The sequence below is a fragment of the Oncorhynchus masou genome, chromosome 32 (genome assembly GCF_036934945.1).
Source record: "Oncorhynchus masou masou isolate Uvic2021 chromosome 32, UVic_Omas_1.1, whole genome shotgun sequence".
Taxonomy (NCBI): Eukaryota; Metazoa; Chordata; class Actinopteri; order Salmoniformes; family Salmonidae; genus Oncorhynchus; species Oncorhynchus masou.
Window position 1 is genome coordinate 32,290,876 of NC_088243.1, and position 20,792 is coordinate 32,311,667.

At 43.0% G+C, this 20,792-nt stretch overlaps 1 protein-coding gene across 2 annotated transcripts in view; it reads left to right on the forward strand.

Moving 5' to 3' along the window:
* Positions 1 to 397: 397 nt before the first annotated feature.
* Positions 398 to 20,792, forward strand: part of LOC135525956 (sodium-dependent lysophosphatidylcholine symporter 1-B-like) — a 28,403-nt gene continuing 8,008 nt past the window's right edge. For both annotated transcript variants that reach the window (XM_064953933.1, XM_064953934.1), the window contains exons 1-9: positions 398 to 666; positions 5,593 to 5,721; positions 6,348 to 6,472; positions 14,261 to 14,384; positions 14,715 to 14,793; positions 14,894 to 15,063; positions 15,165 to 15,255; positions 15,539 to 15,657; positions 17,339 to 17,422. In XM_064953933.1, the coding sequence (XP_064810005.1) occupies positions 580 to 666; positions 5,593 to 5,721; positions 6,348 to 6,472; positions 14,261 to 14,384; positions 14,715 to 14,793; positions 14,894 to 15,063; positions 15,165 to 15,255; positions 15,539 to 15,657; positions 17,339 to 17,422 (1,008 nt within the window). In that variant the 5' untranslated portion in view covers positions 398 to 579. The remainder of the gene's footprint in view (positions 667 to 5,592; positions 5,722 to 6,347; positions 6,473 to 14,260; positions 14,385 to 14,714; positions 14,794 to 14,893; positions 15,064 to 15,164; positions 15,256 to 15,538; positions 15,658 to 17,338; positions 17,423 to 20,792) is intronic.

Genomic DNA, 20,792 nt, shown 5'->3' on the forward strand with positions numbered 1-20,792 from the left:
CCTTCAAAACGAATTTTCCCAGTCAGAGCTCATTTAAAAAAAACCTAGCTTGATGACTGTGGGCATTTTTGCTGACTTTTAGTTGCAAATAGAGATGATATATTTGATTGTGTAAAAATTTCATGAAATTTGGTCTGAATGGCCCGAATATTCTGGGGGAGGACCCTCCAAACCTCCAGGTCATGTCCCCCCCACACTTTTAAAACCCAAAGTGCACTATGTCATAATATAAAATTGATGCAGGCAAATATTTATGCCTATATTGTTGGTATACTATGTTTCCTTTACTGTAGGCTACCTTGCATTGAATTCCATTCGTCGCGTCAGCATATTAGTCAATTAAAGGGTTAACATGACGTCGGAGGCGTAGTATTTGAAAGCGTGGATGAATGAGTGGGGGAGGGCAAAAACGCGCTCCAAACGTCCATATCAAACCAAGGAGACCAGCTTCCCAAATTGAGTGTGCAACACACAGAGCTTTGAACCGTGGCTTACTCGTGCAGTTCCAATACTGAGCGAGGAGCTATTTATTTATTTATTTTTTAAGGCTTTTGTAAGAAATTATTGATTTATAACAATATGGTAAAAGGAGAGTGCACGGAGCAGTATTCCGCTTCAAGTCTATTACAAAAAAAAAGAAGTCAAGATGGAATCAAAATTGCCAAGGTAAGTGCGAGGAATTCTATTAATTGATGGCCTAAAATGATCTTCACAGTACTGTTATGTAGGCTATACGGAAATCTGCACGGTATTATTTTACTACCATGTCCACATGGATAAATATGGGCTGTATTGTAGTTAAATAGGCTTTTTATAATGGGTTGTTCAACGCACACAAATGAATTGAAATATTTTCACCGTGATAACATTGAGGCCGGTTTGATGAGGCTATTAAGGAAGCCGCTGTAATTGGCAGTGAGGGCATGTGCTATTGTAATTGGGCTAGTTACTGCAGTCACGTTTCAACCGTCAAATAGCCTTCAAATGATAAGCATTTACAATGAGTGGCTTAGGTTACTGGCATAATTGTGACTAAACCATAGCTGACATGGCACACTAATGCCCTCCAGTTTCGTTGATGGGTCTTGAATTTCACCACGTTAGCGCAATCGGAGTGTCGGTCTTCAGAGAAATAAAAACTTTACCGGTTTTAAAGGGACATTCATTCATTCATTAAACCTGTATTTTAGGTATGATTAATTTTGTCTGAAGGATAATGTTGACCAGCTGACGTACTCAAAAGAACATCATACGTAGACCTATTGATGCTTTCTAGACAATTGGGAACTCTGGTGTTAAAATGTGGTTGACTCGGAGCTCTAGAACTAGGCCAAAGTTTCCGACTTGGAATTCGGACTTGGATGACCATTCAAAACACATTTTCCAAATCAGAACTAAAACATTTTTCCGAGTTTCCAGTTGTCCTGAATGCACTAAATTTGTCTATAATAAGAACCGACGACAAATGTTTTACTGACGTTCACTGATATGACGTCAGTAATTGTCTCGATGGGCCTCATTGAAAATAACTGGGAACTCGGTACTAGAGGTGTCTGTCTGTGTCCATTTCAATTTATTGGCTTTATTGGCATGGGAAAAATATGTTAACATTGCCAAAGCAAGTGAAGTAGATAATAAACAATAAAAATGAACAGTAAACGGTGAACATTACTCACAGAAGTTCAAAAGAATAAAGACATTTCAAATGTCATGTATGATACAGTGTAACGATGTACAAAAGGGTACGATGGTGTTTGTTCTTCACTGGTTGCCCTTGTGGCAACAGGTCACAAATCTTGCTGCTATGATGTCACACTGGTATTTCACCCAGTAGATATGGGAGTGTATCAAAATTGGGTTTGTTTTTGAATTTTCTATTCTCTAAGAGAATTTATAAGCGCAACAATTTCAAAGATTTTACTGAGTTACAGTTAATATAAGGAAATCAGTCAATGTAAATAAATTGGCTGGTTTTAAGTAGGGGAATGGATCAGATAACCAGTCACTATCTGGTGTGACCATTTACCTCATGCAGTGTGACAAATCCCCTTCACATAGTTGATCAGGCTGTTGATTGTGGAATGTTGTCTCTCTCCTCTGCAATGGCTGTGCAAAGTTGCTGGATATTGGCGGGAACTGGAACTCAGTTGTACACATTGATCCAGAGTATCCCAAACGTGCTCAATGGGTGACATGTCTAGTGAGCGTGCAGGCCATGGAAGACCTGGGACTTTTTCAGCTACCAGGAATTGTATACAGATCTTTGTGATATGAGGCTGTTCATTATCATGCTGAAACATGAAGTGATGGCAGCGGATGAATGGCATGACAATGGGCCTCCAGGATATTATTATTTTTTCCTTTAACTAGGCAAGTCAGTTAAGAACAAATTCTTATTTTCAATGACGGCCTAGGAACAGTGGGTTAACTGCCTTGTTCAGTGGGCAGAACGACAGATTTGTACCTTGTCAGCTCAGGGATTCGCTCTTGCAACCTTTTGATTACTAGTCCAACGCTCTAACCACTAGGCTACCTGCCGCCCCGATGGCAGGTAGCCTATCGTCACGGTGTCTCTGTGCATTGAACTTGCCATAGATAAAATGTAATTCTGTTTGTTGTAGCTAATGCCTGTCCATACCATAACCCCACCACCACCATGGGGCACTCTGTTCACAACATTGACATCAGCAAACTGCTCGCCCACACAACGCCATACACGCTGTCTTCCATTTGCCATGCACAGTTGAATTTGGGATTAAGCCATGAAGGGCACACTTTTCCAGCGTGCCAATGGCCATTAAAGGTGAGCATTTGCCCACTGAAGTCGGTTACGACACCGAAGTACAGTCATGTCAAAACCCTGGTGAGGACGACAAGCACGCAGATGAGCTTCTTTGAGACTGTTTCTGACACCTTGTGCAGAAATTCTTTGGTTGTGCAAACCCAGAGTTTCGTCAATCTGTCCAGGTGGCTGGGCTCAGACGATCCCACAGGTGAAGAAGCCTGATCTGGACCTCCTGGGCTGGCATAGTTACACATGGTCTGCTGTTGTGAGGCCTGTTGGACCTACTGACATTCTCTAAAATTACATTGGTAGAGAAATGAACATTCAATTCTCCGGAAAAAGCTCTGGTGTACATTCCTGCAGTCAGCATGCCAATTGCACACTCCCTCATAACGTGAGACATCTGTGGCATTGTGTTGTGACACCACTGCACATTTTTAAAATGGCCTATTATTGTACCCAGCTTAATCAGCTTCTTCATATTCCACACCTGTCAGGTGGATGGATTTACAGCATCTTGGCAAAGAAGTGCTTACTAACAGGGACGTAAACAAATTTGTGCACAATGTGAGAAATTAGCTTGTTGCATTTGGATGTACCTCTGCCAAATGCAGAGGTACTGCATTTATATTTTGGTGTGTGTGTGGATAGATATCTATCTCATGACCAAGAGTATGTGGACACTTGCTTATTGAACATCTCATTCCAAAATAATGGGCATTAATATGGAGTTGGTCCCCCAACTGCTATAACAGTCTCCACTCTTCTGGGAAGGCTTTCCACTACATGTTGGAACATTGTTGCAGGGACTTGCTTCCATTCAGCCTTGAACATTAGTGAGGTCAGGCCCTGATGTTGGGCGATTTAGGCCTGACTCGCAGTCAGCTTGCCAATTAATTCCAAAGGTGTTCAATGGGATTGAGGCATGGGGCTGTCATACTGAAACAGGAAAGGGCCTTCCCAAAACTGTTGCTGCAGTTGGAAGCACAGAATTGTCTAGAATGTCATTGTATGCTGTAGTGTTAAGTTTCCCCTTCACTGGAACTGAGGGGCCTAGCCCGAACCATGAAACACATCCCAGGCCATTAGTCCTCCTCCACCAAACTTTACAGTTGGCACTATGCATTGGGGCAGGTAGTATTCTCCTGGCATCTACCAAACTGACTGCCAGATGGGGAAACATGATTCATCACTCTAGAGAACGCGTTTCCTCTGCTTCAATGGCGACGAGCTTTACACCACTCCAGCTGACGCATGGCATTGTGCATGGTGATCTTAGGCTTGTAGAGCTGCTCGGCCATGGAAACCCATTTCATGAAGGTCCAGACCAACAGTTTATTGTGCTGATGTTCCTTCCAGAGGCAGTTTGGAACTCGTAGTGAGTGTTTCAACCGAGGACAGGCGCTGTTTGTGCTACACGCTTCTGCGGTCCCATTCTGTGAGCTTGTGTGACCTACCACTTCGCCGTTGTTGCTCCTAGATGTTTCCGATTCACAATAACAGCACTTACAGTTGACCAAGGCAGCTCCACCAGGTCAGAAAACACCTGTCAGCAAGGCATGTGGCTGAAATGGCCTAATCCACTATTTTGAAGGGGTGTCCACATAAACAAAAGTATGTTCCATACCAGTGGTCCTACACAGGATATCTTCAGGCTGCATTCCTGAAGGCAATGTGGGATGTAATTCCTGTTCTATGCGGGCATATTTCACCTGGGTAAGTACTATGAATAGGTCAGAGGTGCTTATAACAACACTGACAGGACGCTGTCACAATAGATACGATTTACTATTGATTGGCTATTGGACTCGGTTTATTTTCTCATTGACCAGTAGGATGTTTTTGATTGGAAGGAGGGGTGTGTGTCTGCACTCCTGACTGTCTGCAGACTGCTGGGGCACTCAGGCTGCTGATGGAACATCAGAATGCCTCCTCACATAGCCAGAGCCAATCACTGCCTCCAGCACCAAGCAGAGTTGTGCAGTGACCTCCCAGTATCACACCACTTTCTAAACTCCTTGTGACCCAGATTGCATAGTCAGAAGGATTTAGTGCTAATCTGATGTTAAAAATGGGGTGAGGAGGGTTGTCCAATGTTTGCCTCACAAATGTTTTAGGGAATTTCTATCTGAAAGGACCCATGAGGACCAACATGTGAAGCTCATAGGAGCATGTCAACTGAAAGTGAAGTCTATTTTTGAGAAACTATTTTCTATCCCAAAAATTAGGACTAAGCAAAGGCTATGATTTCTGGTCAAACAGATGGAAAATAGGTCTTAGACAACATCTAGCAGAAAGTCTTAAGGCATTAGAAATGCATCCAAACATAATGTTAAAGTAATAACCCCTACAAACTAATATCAACACTTATATTTAGTTTGAGGAATTGTTTGCATAATGTATGTTTAAGAATTTGCCTTGTGCCATTACCAAAAACCCACATCCTTAAGGGAGGATGATGACCGTTCACAAAGTAAAAAAATAAAGGTAGACCTACCAATGGTTTGCTATATTTGCTTCTGTTTTTTTATTGATTATATGGAATCCAGGACTCTCAAACTGTAGCAATTGTTAGTAGACTATCCTGACTAAATATATAAAACATGAAATGCCTCCCACATTTGTCAGCTCTTAATAAAACGTCTGAGTTGGATATGGACATACAAAGAGCCCCGTATCACAACACAGCTAAATTGTGTATCAATAGCAACCCATTAAAATCCAGTGTTCTTCATTTCTGTATTTAGTGTATAACAAAACATTGTCCTGTCGTCCTGCTATGTGAGTCTTTTCTCCCTGTTCTCCAGTGGCGGGACGAAAGCGGCCATCTATCAGTGTGCAGTAAGTTGTGCTATGCCATTGGAGGGGCTCCCTATCAGATCACTGGCAGTGCTCTGGGCTTCTTCCTCCAGATCTACCTGCTGGATGTGGCCCAGGTGAGTGAGATGGGGGTTGAGACAGAGGGCAACACCAGGGTGGGGGACATAGAAGGCTTGGGTTCTATTAGTGGTGTTAAGTACTTACGTTGTTTTTTTTGGGGGGGGGGCATCTGTACTTTACTATTTATATTTTTGACTACATTTACTTCACTACATTCCTTAAAAAAATATTCTACTTTTTACTCTATACATTTTCATTGACACCCAAAAGTACTCATTACATTTTGAATGCTTAACAGGATGGGAAAATAGTCAAATTCAGGCACTTATCAAGAGAACATCCCTGGTTGTCCCTACTGCTTCTGATCTGGCGGACTCACTAAACACACATGCTTTGTAAATTATGTCTGAGTGCCTGTGGCTTTCCATAAATAACATGGGTGTCATCTGGTTTGTTCCAATGGTAATATTGTCAATGTATCCCTGACTGTTCTTACACAACCTTGGCAACTCTCCAAATATCCTCTTTGTCATCTTGTTAGTCATAAGATGCAAAAGATGGCGTTTTTATTTCTGTGTCAAGGCCACTCCTGTGAGGAGAGGTGATGGCTGACGACTGTGGTTGTAGTGGTCTGACAGACGATGAATTATTTCTCTATCCTTTCAACTCTCTCTCTCCATAGCTGGACACATTCTATGCCTCTATCATTTTGTTTGTGGGCCGGGCCTGGGATGCAGTGACAGACCCAACGGTGGGCTTCCTGGTGAGCCGGAGCAGATGGACCCGGTGTGGCCGGATGATGCCCTGGTAGGTGTCTCCGCCTCGGTCACCCAGTTAACATCCTTACAGCAGGCAGGAATGAAAGAGGAAATGTTAACAAAAAGGGTAATAAACAAGAATAGGATATTGAATGGAGGAAGGGGGAGAGGAGTCATTCAGAAATTAAAAGCATAACCTCTCGCCACACCTCGGGAGAACAGCACAGTAGTTGAAATTGAAGTATGGGTGGTAATCGTGACAAGGAAGCTGAAATGAAACGGATTGAATAGAGAGAACAGGCTGTCACTGATATGCATAACTTGTTCTCTATTCGACCTCAGTATCCACTGACGCGTTTACTCTATCTTTATCTGCAGTTGGGTTCTGTCTTGGATTGTAGTAGCTTTTAACTTCTCCTCTGGGTGCAAACCAGGACAGACTGGAATGAGGCTAAATCTTATTTTAGTTTGTTTTAGAACAAAAAGGAAAACACCTGGGTATTCTAAGCTACCACTGAGGTTCCACAAAGCTCTGGGTGTTAAAAATGCTATGAATTTTGCCCCAGATGCCCTAATCGAGACTGTTAACCCAAGTGGTGGGTGGTATGTGTCAGGAATGGAAGAGGGCGGTGAGTTCCCTCTAAAGTAATAGGAGTGAGTACAACAGCCCAGAATGGCCGTCACTAGTTGATGAAACCAGAGCGCCAGTGTCATACACTGATCATCTAAACACATGAGCATTGCGGCAGTGTAGCCTAGTGGTTAGAACGTTGGACTAGTAACCGGAAGGTTGCGAGTTCAAACCCCCGAGCTGACAAGGTACAAATCTGTCGTTCTGCCCCTGAACAGGCAGTTAACCCACTGTTCCCAGGCCGTCATTGAAAATAAGAATTTGTTCTTAACTGACTTGCCTGGTTAAATAAAGGTAAAATAAAAATATATATATATGATTCGGCGACGTTAAAGTAATCCTCGTGTCAAACGCCGTTGTTAACCGTTACTGTTTTGTTGCTAGGTGTGCTCTATCAAGGCAAAAGTATTTTTATTTGACATTTAGTTGTAGGAATTCCATTACGGGAGTTATATTACATTGTGAGACAGTTGTTTGTAAAGAGAGACGATCTCGATGGTGGTAGATCCTCTAACAGCATCATACCCCTGCTACCTAGCATTTTGCAGCCTACTTTATATGCACCTGTGAAACTCTATGACCCCATGTGGTCAAGAGAAACACTGATCCCTGACACCTCTCCGGCCTTTGGGTGCTGCGACTGTGTGTGACCATGCACAGACCAAAGTTATTTAAACCAGAGGGAACATGGTGACCACTGCTATATAACATACTAATGTATATTTTCACATACTACTCTACAAGAGGACAGAGTTAAAATGTATATTTGGCATTATATTGACTGTCTAGGAATTCTGTCGACAGATGATTCGTGACAAGGTAGCTGGATTCGCTTGATATCTTAAGACCCTGTGAGTAATGTAGGATGCCAGGTGGAGAGAACTGGCTTCTCCCTCTCTGATTGGTCCAACCCTCAACACACCACTGGATTTAGGCCAATGGGTGGCCTGAAGTGTGTGTGATTCCGGAATGGCAGTTGGGGAGGGGGCTTGCCTAATTCAGAGAAGTTACCACAGGTCAAGTAGAGGGGAGATTCTTGGCTGCTTGTCAATGAGGCGGGTCATTGTTAGGTGGCAGTTTTCCGACCTGTACAAACCACCACAAAGCCCCCAGCATGCTATCCGCACCTTAGCATAGACTAGGAGATTGAGATGTCTTCCCCACTATCAATAATGCATTTAACTAAACCTTGACTCAAGCTCTTTTCCCATCTGAATGCTCCAGCCATTTTATTTGGCACTACATGTGGAAGATGTTTTTCCCAGAATTGTATTGATTTGTCCTAAACACTGGAATTCTAAAACCTCTTCCATGTATCCACCCGCAAGACCGACGGATAGCTGTATGATTAAATAATCATCTGATTGGTTGTGATTTAAAAATGACATCAAAAGGATCATTGTTATAAGAGGGAACACAATGTTATCTTAATGGGCTCTGCTGATCAGTACTTGAATAGTTTCACTTTTTAAATATTGTGATATTGATAAGACAACTTGAACAAGCTCATGAATGGTTCTCACAGGCAGATGATCCAGTCTGCAAAATAAAACCTTGAGCCTTTTCCTTCTCTCGTGTCTTGCCTTACCGCCTGAGGTGGGTTGTGTATGTCTTTGCTTCAAGGTCATGGGTGTTGGGCTGCCGTTGTGCTCATGCTGTAAGCTTTGTGTATTAAACCAGAGTAACGGTTTAAAAAAGTGCAGACAATCAAGTAGAAATCTGACCTCTATTTCCAGTCAGATCAGCCTATTGACTCATTAACCCCATTGTCAGCCCACATAGGCTAAGGAAGAAGATGGAGGGGGATTATCCAGGTCAGTTGGTGTGGGCTGCAGAGGATGGGCCATTCCCTTTGACTGGCCATTTGAGTGGGGTCATCATGTCAGACAAACATGCATATTCAGTTAATTTAGCTGATCGGCCCCCTGAGGATTGTAGGCACCATAATTGCAGGTCAAGCATAGATTATGGATAGGAAGAAACATGACCTATTAGCAAGAGATTGTTATAAAGTATTAATGCAGTTGTAGTGATTTAAAACACTTGGCAGATGAGCATGCAATGGTACAGCAACCACTGTTCTCAACTGTGGCTTTTGCAGAGACAAGTGAGGGGATGAGACAAATGGAACGCCCACTGCCCTGCAGGCATAGAAATGTCTTTGATACATATTTGTCTCCAAAATACCCTGCCAGCAATGCCCCTGACTTCTATTATTTCGAGTGGACTGGTCTGCTGGAAACCCAGTAGTGCTGGGGTCTCCAACCTTTTCTAGCATGGTAGCTACTTTCAGATACTCACATTCTTCTCTTCCCTGGGTCTTTGGTGTATAATGTGTTTTCTATCAATATACATGGTAATCTAATGGTTAATAAAGAATTGAGGCCTGTCATGCCAAATAATCTTTAGTATTTTTGAATTGAGTTTTTTGGAGTTTTATTCTTCCTGGTTTGATTTTATTTATTTTCTACTCTCAATATAACAATTATTCATAGAGAAACAGCAAATGAATGTTCTGAGTCATGTCAATGCTGAAATCACATCAGAAGACAATTGTTTGGAAAAAAAACATTCACATTAAGATTTTTATGGTGTAATTCCCCTTTATAATTGTAAATCTATCAAATAAAATTTTACTGTTCACATACACGTGTTTAGCAGATGTTACTGTGGGTGTAGCTTCTGGCTCCGGCAGTGCAGTAATATCTAACAGTTTCACAACATATACATGTAAATAAATCTAAGGAAAGGGTTAAGAATATACAGTTGAAGTCGGAAGTTTACATACACCTTAACCAAATACATTCAAACTAAGGTTTCCATAATTCCTGACATTTTAATCCTAGTAAAAAATCCCTGTTTTAGGTCAGTTGGGAACACCGCTTTATTTTAAGAATGTTAAATGTCAGAATAATAGTAGTGATTGCTGGTAGCATTGCCTTTAAATTGTTGGGTCAAATGTTTCAGGTATCCTTCCACAAGCTTCCCACAATAAGTTGGGTGAATTTTGGCTCATTCCACCTGACAGAGCTGGTGTAACTGAGCCAGGTTTGTAGGCCTCCTTACTCGCACACGCTTCAGTTCTGCCCACAAATTTTCTATAGGATTGAGGTCAGGGCTTTGTGATGGCCACTCCAATTCTAATTAATCATTATAGTTATCAGAAGCTTCTAAAGTCATGACATCCCTTTCTGGAATTTTCCCAGCTGTTTTAAAGGCACAGTCAACTTAGTGGATGTAAACTTCTGACCTGCTGGAATTGTGATACAGTGACATAATCTGTCTAAACAATTGTTAGAAAAATTACTTGTCATACACAAAGTAGATGTCCTAACCGGCTTGCCAAAACTAGTTTGTTAACAAGACATTTGTGGAGTGGTAGAAACACTTAGGTTGGAGACATTAAAACTAGTTTATGTAAACTTCTGACTTCAACTGTACATGTAAGAGCTGCAATTGGACTAAGATGCAATGGCATATATTATAGAGTACAGTGTATATACATATGAGATGGATGATGCAATATTTACACACAATTAGTGACTAAGTATAGAGTACAGTTTACACATGAGATGATTAATGCAAGATACGGAGACATTAAAGTGGATAGATGGTGTTTCATTTCTTTAAAATGGCTGTTTTAACAGTCAGTGGTGTAGTATAGCGTACAATACAGTATATACATATGAAATGGGTGACGCAATATGTAAACACAATTTAGAAGTAACTTAGATGGTGTGGTGTGCAGTTTATACATATGAAATGAGTAATGCTAGATACAGAAACATTATTAGTGGCCAGTGATTCCTAATCGGTCTATAGGCAATTGCCTCTGTGCTAGTGATGGTTGTTTAGCAGTCTGATGGCCTTGAAATAGAAGCTGTTCTTCAGTCTCTCGGGCCCAGCTTTGATGCACCTGTACTGACCTCGTCTTCTGGATGGTAGCGGGGTGGACAGGCAGTGGCTCCGGTGGTTGATGTCCTTGATCTTTTTTGGCCTTCCTGTGACATCTGGTGCTGTAGGTGTTAAGGAGGTATTCTTCACCGTACTGTCTGTGGGTGGACCATTTCAGTTTGTTAGTGGCATGTACGCTGAGGAACTTGAAGCTTTCCACCACCTCCACTGCGGTCCCATCAATGTGGATAAGGGGGTGCTCCCTTTGCTGTATCCTGAAGTCCACGATCATCTGCTTAGTTTTGTTGACGTTAGGTTATTTTCCTGACACCACACTCCGAGCCCTCACCTCCTCCCTGAAGTCTCTCATCATTGTTGGTAATCAAGCCTACTACTGTTGTCTGTAAACTTGATGATTTGCATTGGAGGCATGCTTGGCCACGCAGTCATGGGTGAACAGGGAGGACAGGAGGGGGCTGAGCATGCACCCTTGTGGGGCCCCAGTGTTGAGGATCAGCGAAGATGTGTTTCCTACCTTCGCCACCTTAAGGTGACCTGTCAGGAAGTCCAGGACCCAGTTGCACAGGGTGGGGTTCAGACCCAGGGCCTAGAGCTTTATGATGAGCTTGTACTATGGTGTTGAATATATATCCCATTTAGCAGACGCTTTTGTCCAAAGCGACTTACAAGTCAGCTGGGGCCACTACTTTTACATATGGGTGGACCCAGCGGGAATCGAACCCACGACGCTTGGCGTTGCAAGCGCCATGCTCTACCGACTGAGCCACACAGGACCATGCTGAGCTATAGTTAATGAACAGCATTCTTACATAGGTATGCCTCTAGTCCAGATGGGACAGGGCAGTATGGTGGTAATTGCAATCTCTGGCTCTATTGGGGCGGTAAGCAAATTGAAGTGGGTCTAGGGTAGCCGGTAAGGTGGAGGTGATATGATCCTTGACTAGTCTCTCAAAGCACTTCATGAGGACAGAGGTGAGTGCTACGGGTGATAGTAATTTAGTTCAATTACCTTTGCTTTCTTAGGTACAGGGACAATAGCGGCCATCTTGAAGCATGTGGGGACAACAGACTGGGATAGGGAGAGATTGAATATAGCTGTAAACGCCAGCCAGCTGGTCTGCGCATGCTGTGAGGACACTGCTAGAGATATCATCTGGGCCAGCAGCCTTGCGAGGGTTAACACTCTTAAATGTCTTACTCACGGCGAAGTAGTCCTTGATAGCGTGCTGCGTCGGTGGTACTGTATTCTCCTCAAAGCGAGCGACGGTGTTCAGCCTGTACGGAAGCAAGATGTCGGTGTCTGCGACGTGGCACGGCTTTCCTTTTATAATCTGAGATTGTCTGTAGACCCTGCCACATACGTCTCATGTCTGAGCCGTTGAACTGGGACTCAACTTTGTCCTTTTGCCGACGATTAGCCTGATTGCTTGCGGTGGGAATAACTACACTGTTTGTATTATTCCATATTGCCAGTCTTCTTGCCCTGGTTAAATACAGTTGTTCGTGCCTTCAGTTTTGCGCAAATGCTCCCATCTATACACGGTTTCTGTTTGGGGTAGGTTTAAATGGTCACGGTGGGTGCCACAACTCCTATGCACTTCCTGATAAACTCATTCACCAGATCAGTATGTGTCAATATTATTTTCTGAAGCTACTTTGAACATATCCCAGTCCGCATCATCAAAACGAGTGAGAAATGTGTCTGTTTAGCCTACTGCTGCAGAACACGTCATGGCAGAGTTTGCAAAACAATGACCTAATTAATCATGATATAGTTCTGTCAGGGAAGCCAACTTTGCAGTTTACATTTCATTGAGAAGGGTTTTGGGGAAAGGCCGTCTACCCACAAGATGCCGGGTATCATTAACATCGCTAATTGGCTACATACTGACTGGACAACTGTACGCACCAAACAGGCAGAAGGGCAATATTTCTGGAAATTAATTGGCAGATATTGTTTCATTTGGCTTTTTAAGCTAATGGTTGCGTACCAGGGGTGTGATAATGTTGCATTGGATGGTAGCTGTGAGCTTTGTTTGAGAGAGAATGCATGTCCTTTCAGAATATTGTTGAGCTACTGGTCTACGTGTTGGAAGACCACTGCAGTAGTGGATCCTTTCTCTACGGATGTTCTGCTTTTCTAGCTGGCGTGGATTGGTTTGCTGGTCAGGTGTATTGTGCCTGTCGAGTAGTAGTGGTGGCGCCATACTACTCGCCTCACCCAAGGACAGCCCACCACAGTCTCCCCGTCGGCATGCATAGTGCAGAGAGAAGGGCCACATTGAGCCCATTCTGAGCCCCTTCTCGATACACAGCCCCAAACAGGGGATTTAGGGTTATAGATCTCAATGCAGAGAAAGAATGAATAAAAAGGGGAATGTAAAAATAAAATAGAAAACGACATTGTTCAAGGGCTCCTGAGTGGCATAGGAGTCTAACGCACTGCATCTCAGTGCTTGAGGCATCACTACAGACACCATGGCTCGAATCCAGGCTGTATTACAACTGGCTGTTATTTGGAGTCCCATAGGGCGGCGCACAATTAGCCCAAAGTTGTCCGGATTTAGCCTGTTGGCCATCATTGTAAATAAGTATTTGTTCTTAACTGACTTGCCTAGTTACATTTTTTTAAATTAAGATACTTTATATACTAAATATAAATAAAACATGTAAATTGTTCCATGAGCTGAAATAAAAACAGAATTGCATATCTTCTTTCTCTACAAATTTGTGCAGAAATGTGTTTGCATTTCTCCTTTGCCAAGATAATCCATCCACCTGACAGGTGCTGCATATTAAGTGGTCTAAGGCACTGCATCTGTGCTAGAGGTGTCACTACAGACCCTGGTTCAATCCCAGGCTTTATCACAACTTGCCAAGTTAAATCAAATTTAACAAATTCCCCCAAGGATCCCTCATGACTACACCCCTGCCCAGTCATGTGAAATCCCTAGATTAGGGCCTAATGAATTTATTTCAATTGACTGATTTTTTTCCCTATGAGCTGTAATTCAGTAAATTTGTTTCTAATATTTTTGGTCAGTGTTCGTATATTTCAACCCTATGCAGATGACATGTTAGTGCAAAAAATCTGGTAGCACTACTGCCATCACTAGCAGGTGCCACACTTAGCCTGGTAGGGACTCATGGAAATCATAATTGTGAGAACATATATTTACTGCTTCAATACTGTAAACTTTTTAAAAATAGTATCATATTTTCTCCAGTCAGAGATGAAATAGACCTACTTAGACACCAAAACATTAAAATGCTCCTCTGTTTTCCTGACAGGATCCTCATCTCCACTCCCTTTGCAGTACTCACATACTTCCTGATCTGGTATGTCCCTCCAGTGGAGCAGTGGAAGGTCCTGTGGTATCTGACCTTCTACTGCCTATTCCAGTCTCTGCAGACGGTCAGTCTCCCCTATACACACACACTATTGTTAGTGAACAAATGTGTTATTAATAAGAGGGGGCACATGTTTCAATACATTGCTCCTCAATCCCCATTGAACTGTGATATGGTCCCATGGCTGTAATTAAACAATATATTTGTGTGTGTGGGGGGTGTTAGATCTGCTTTAATGTGGGTTCTATCAATATAATTGTCATTTCGAATTGCTTTTTTAAATACTTTTTCCTACCATCCCTACCCTGATTGGAGAAAACTAACAGACAACAATACTTTTACTTCTACTATATACAGCTATTTTGTGCCAGGAATTGATTGTTTTTGTGTGCAGTGCTTCCATGTGCCATACTCAGCGCTCACCATGTTCATCAGCATGGACCAGAAAGAGAGAGACTCTGCCACGGCCTACCGTAAGTCATCCTGTACATCTTTGCAGTTATGTAGCCTCTCATGTGGTTGTGATATGAGGTCTTCATTCTACTCTCTCTTCATCCCTTCTCTCTTGTTCAGGTATGACGGCGGAGGTGCTGGGCTCGGTGGTTGGCACAGCGATCCAGGGGCAGATTGTGGGTGGGGCGATCACCCCCTGTCTCCCGGGTGACCTGGAAGTTCTTGACAACGATAACACCACACTGCTGGGGTTAGACGTCAACGTCTCCCACATATCCCTGGATGAAACGGTGATAAGGGGACCCCAGGGATGACATGTTGTGTAACATTGTAATGGCAATGTCAGAAGTGTAATTTGACCCTAACCCTGCTCCTCCTGTCCCTCTAACAGAAACGAGCCTACCTCCTCGCCTCAGCAGTCATCTGTGTCCTGTACGTTCTCTGTGCAGCAGTCCTGTTGCTGGGAGTCAGAGAGCAGGAAGGTGTCAATTGATTAATGGAAATTGCTTACATTCTATTTCGATTAATTACATCAAATATACTTTTCTCATATTTAGAGTACAACAGCTTTGTATGTTATCCTTTCTTTTTCCTCTCAACCCTAAAATGTTCCAAGAATTCGTTGTTACAAATAACTAGAAGAGGGCCACATTTTGGCAGTCAGTAAAAGTGCTTATCTCTCATCCATGACATCAGATAAGTCTTCAGCTGATGTTTGGCACAGTGCATCTAATCTGTTTTAATCACCATCTTTGTTTTGGTCAGAGTGCGGGCGTCTGAAGACCGAGCCCATGTCGTTCTTTGAGGGCATGAGGATGGTGATGGGATATGGGCCATATGTTAAACTGGTCATGGGATTCCTCTTCACGTCGCTGGCCTTCATGGTGACTCATACTCCTAGAATGGGATACAGTTGCACCAAAACTGATTTATGACAAGCTATAGGCTGTGTAACCCTGGTGTTTGCTGTATGTACAGTTGAAGTCAGAAGTTCACATATACCTTAACCAAATACATTTAAACTCAGTTTTTCACAATTCCTGACTTTTAATCCTAGTAAAAATTCCCAGTCTTAGGTCAGTTAGGATCACCACTTTATTTAAAGAATGTGAAATGTCAGAATAATAGGAGAGAATCTTTTTATTTCATCACATTCCCAATGGATCAGAAGTTTACATACACTCAATTAGTATTTGGTAGCATTACCTTTAAATTGTTTAACTTGGGTCAAACGTTTTAGGTAGCCTTCCACAAGCTTCCCACAATAAGTTGGGTGAATTTGGCCCATTTACTCCTGACAGAGCTGGTGTAACTGAGCCAGGTTTGTAGGCCTCCTTGCTCGCACACGCTTTTTCAGTTCTGCCTGCAACATTTTCTATAGGATTAAGGGCTTTGGGCTTTAAGGGCTTTGTGATGGCCACTCCAATACCTTGACTTTGTTGTCCTTAAGTCATTTTGCCACAACTTTGGAAGAATGCTTGGGGTCATTGTCCATTTGGAAAACCCATTTGCGACCAAGCTTTAACTTCCTGACTGATGTCTTGAGATGTTGTTTAAATATATCCACAGAATTTCCCCCCCTTATGATGCCATCTGCAGCAAAGCACCCCACAACATGCTGCCACTCCCGTGCTTCACGGTTGTGATGGTCGTCTTTGTGCTTGCAAGCCTCCCCCGTTTTCCTCCAAACATAACGATGGTCATTATGACCAAACAGTTCTATTTTTGTTTCATCAAACCAGAGGACATTTCTCCAGAAAGTACGATTCTTGTCCCCATGTGCAGTTGCAAACCGTAGTCTGGCTTTTTTATGGTGGTTTTAGAGCCGTGGCTTCTTCCTTGCTGAGTGGCCTATCAAGTTATGTCAATATAGGACTCGTTTTACTGTGGATATAGATACTTTTGTACCTGTTTTCCACCAGCATCTTTACAAGGTCCTTTGCTGTTGTTCTGGGATTGATTTGAACTTTTCCACCAAAGTACATTCATCTCTAGGAGACAGAACGCGTCTCCATCCTGAGCAGTATGACGGCTGCGTGGTCCCATGGTGTTTATACTTGCGTACTATTGTTTGTACAGATGAATGTGGTACCTTCAGGCTTTTGGAAATTGCTCCCAAGGATGAACCATACTACTTGAGGTCTACCATTTTCTTTCGGAGGGCTTGGCTGATTTGATTTTTCCCATGATGTCAAGCGAAGAGGCACTGAGTTTGAAGGTAGGCCTTGAAATACAGGTACACCTCCAATAGACTCAAATGTCAATTAGCCAATCAGAATGACATCATTTTCTGGAATTTTCCCAGCTGTTTAAAGGCACAGTCAACTTAGTGTATGTGAAATAATCTGTCTGTAAACAATTGTTGGAAAAATTACTTGTCATGCACAAAATAGATGTCCTAACCAACTTGCCAAAACTATAGTTTGTTAACAAGAAATTGGTGGAGTGATTGAGAAACTAGTTTCAATGACTCCAACCTAAGTGTATGTAAACTTCCGACTTCAACAGTATGACTTCCTGTATGTTCAGTGGTTGATGTGCATGTCATTGCTCTCCTCCTTGCAGCTCCTGGAGGGGAACTTTGCCATGTTCATCAGCTACACCATGGGCTTCAGAAATGACTTCCAGAACATTCTCCTGGTCATTATGGTGAGTCTAGGGATACCTCCCAATAGAGGTGTAACCCAAAGGCATTAGTGAATGTACACTGCTCAAAAAAATAAAAGGAACACTAAAATAACACATCCTAGATCTGAATGAATGAAATATTCTTATGAAATACTTTTTTCTGACAACAAAATCACACAAATTATCAATGGAAATGAAATTTATCAACCCATGGAGGTCTGGATTTGGCGTCGCACTCAAAATTAGTGGAAAACCATACTACAGGCTGATACAACTTTGATGTAATGTCCTTAAAACAAGTAAAAATGAGGCTCAGTAGTGTGTGTGGCCTCCACGTGCCTGTATGACCTCCCTACAACGCCTGGGCATGCTCCTGATGAGGTGGCGGATGGTCTCCTGAGGGATCTCCTCCCAGACCTGGACTAAAGCATCCGCCAACTCCTGGACAGTCTGTGGTGCAACGTGGCGTTGGTAGATGGAGCGAGACATGATGTCCCAGATGTGCTCAATTGGATTCAGGTCTGGGGAACGGGCGGGCCAGTCCATAGCATCAATGCCTTCCTCTTGCAGGAACTGCTGACACACTCCATCCACATGTGGTCTAGCATTGTCTTGCATTAGGAGGAACCCAGGGCCAACCGCACCAGCCTATGGTCTCACAAGGGGTCTGAGGATCTCATCTCGGTACCTAATGGCAGTCAGGCTACCTCTGGCGAGCACATGGAGGGCTGTGCGGCCCCCCCCCAAAGAAATGCCACCCCACACCATGACTGACCCACCGCCAAACCGGTCATGCTGGAGGATGTTGCAGGCAGCAGAACGTTCTCCACCGCGTCTCCAGACTGTCACGTCTGTCACATGTGCTCAGTGTGAACCTGCTTTCATCTGTGAAGTGCACAGGGCGCCAGTGGCGAATTTGCCAATCTTGGTGTTCTCTGGCAAATGCCAAACGTCCTGCATGGTGTTGGGCTGTAAGGGCCCTCATACCACCCTCATGGAGTCTGTTTCTGACCGTTTGAGCAGACACATGCACATTTGTGGCCTGCTGGAGGCCCTTTTGCAGGGCTCTGGCAGTGCTCCTCCTGCTCCTCCTTGCACAAAGGCGGAGGTAGCGGTCCTGCTGCTGGGTTGTTGGCCTCCACGTCTCCTGATGTACTGGCCTGTCTCCTGGTAGCGCCTCCATGCTCTGGACACTACGCTGACAGACACAGCAAACCTTCTTGCCACATCTCGCATTGATGTTCCATCCTGGATGAGCTGCACTACCTGAGCCACTTGTGTGGGTTGTAGACTCCGTCTCATGCTACCACTAGAGTGAAAGCACCGCCAGCATTCAAAAGTTACCAAAACATCAGCCAGGAAGCATAGGAACTGAGAAGTGGTCTGTGGTCCCCACCTGCAGAACCACTCCTTTATTGGGGGTGTCTTGCGAATTGCCTATTTCCACCTGTTTATTCCATTTGCACAACAGCATGTGAAAGTTATTGTCAGTGTTGCTTCTTAAGTGGACAGTTTGATTTCACAGAAGTGTGATTGACTTGGCGTTACATTGTGTATAGGTGTTCCCTTTATTTTTTTGAGCAGTGTATTGTCTGTACATTAAGACCTGTAGATTCTGTGTTGACTGAAAGGTCACCTTGTGGGGCGGCTTAACGTCTGTGGTTCCATGGTGTTTCCATGACTGTTTGGGGGGGTTCCTCATGGAATGGAAAGGTTACATTTTTGGGGGGGTGAGGTGGTTGTGGTCCCTGGGAACCTGTCACCCTCTCACTCTATTAGAGAGAGCAGGGATGAGAAAGGAGCACAGAGGGGCCTTTGTTGCTCGGAAATCTGTCAGCACTGCCATGGGAACATGCTTTGGCATTTCCTTCCAATTTACCATTCCCTCTCTTCTGCACCGTCACTTCTCCCTCTGCCTGAGTAGGAGTAGGATGTAGACCTGCCTTGCACCACCCTGGCCACTAGAGCAGGAAATGTGAGTTTAGAAAGGTCCTTAGTAGCCCGGTCACCAGATCTGTTTTGTGATTTTTATTTTTTTCAATTTAAAGTTCTTGTTTTTTCAATCAACCAACAAAACACATTCCACATTCACAGATGTGACAGGCTTAAAAAATAAATTAAAAAGTCAAAAAATAATAATACATTTGAAAAAATAAAAGTACAATTAAAATGAATGAAAGTCAAATAAAACATTTATTTTTCTTAATCTATTTATTTTCCTTGGGATATATATATATTTCACTCAAACTAAATTAAAACATAACACTTGCAGCAGCACTATCAAGGTTCTTATCAGCTATATCTAGCATTCGCTGAGACGACGAGTCAATAATTCGTTTTTAGGTTTTACAGTACCTTACACAACATGTATCTGCGCATTTCCCTAGTCACCCCGTTCACTCTGTCCAGTTTTAAATGTAGTTGATTAGTGGAGACCAGAGTCTATCAAATTTGGGCTGTCTCTTGTGGAGGTCATAAGTGAGCTTTTCAAGATGAAGAAAGTCAACAATCTGGTCAATCCACATTTTAAATGTAGGAGGGGTATTAGAGGCCCACAATAGAAAAATACATTTCTTAGCAAAGTATGTAATAGTCATAAGCAAATTTTCTGTCAGGATCAAGAAAGTCCTGCTGGGCATTAAGAAGATAGATACACGGGGTCATATCAAACTGTACCTCTAGTATTTTCTGTGCAGCAGTATGTATTGATTGCCAGAATCTGGCAATCTCCCTACAGCTCCAAAATACATGCATATAGGTTCCACTTTCAGAGGTACATCTTTTACAGTTAGGAGACATATCTGTTTTCATTCTATGGAGTCTCAAAGTAGTATAATAACATTTGTAATTAGATTCATTCATTTTTACACTGGTAGAGGAGCAGTATACCCTGTCGCAGACCTCCGCCCATAACTCATCACTGATAGTCAGATCAAGGTCCTTTTCCCAGATTATTTTCAAAGGAGTAAAGGAGGAGCCTCCTTTCTCAGAAAGGAGTCTATAGATGTAAGATATTTTGCCTTTAATGGATTGGGCTGTGACAAGAAGGGTTTCAACTTCATTCAACTGAGTTCTAAACCCCCTCTTGGAGGTAAATGAGGAAATTACATGTCTAATTTGAAGATATTTAAAAAAAAAATGGAATCTTGGCACATCGAATTCACTGCAGAGCTCTTGAAAGGATTTCAGCGTAGTGGTTTTCTGATGAAATAGGTCTGAAAATGTCCTGATTCCTAGAGTATGCCAAAGATTAAAGTTGGCATCCCTCAGGGCTTTTGGCAAGTCTGGGTTGCCTACTATAGGTGAGTGAGAACCTATTTGGGAGGAAATGCCCAGGTATTTCTTAGTCCCTCCACGCTAGTAGGGTGCTGTAAATCACAAAGGTTTTGGC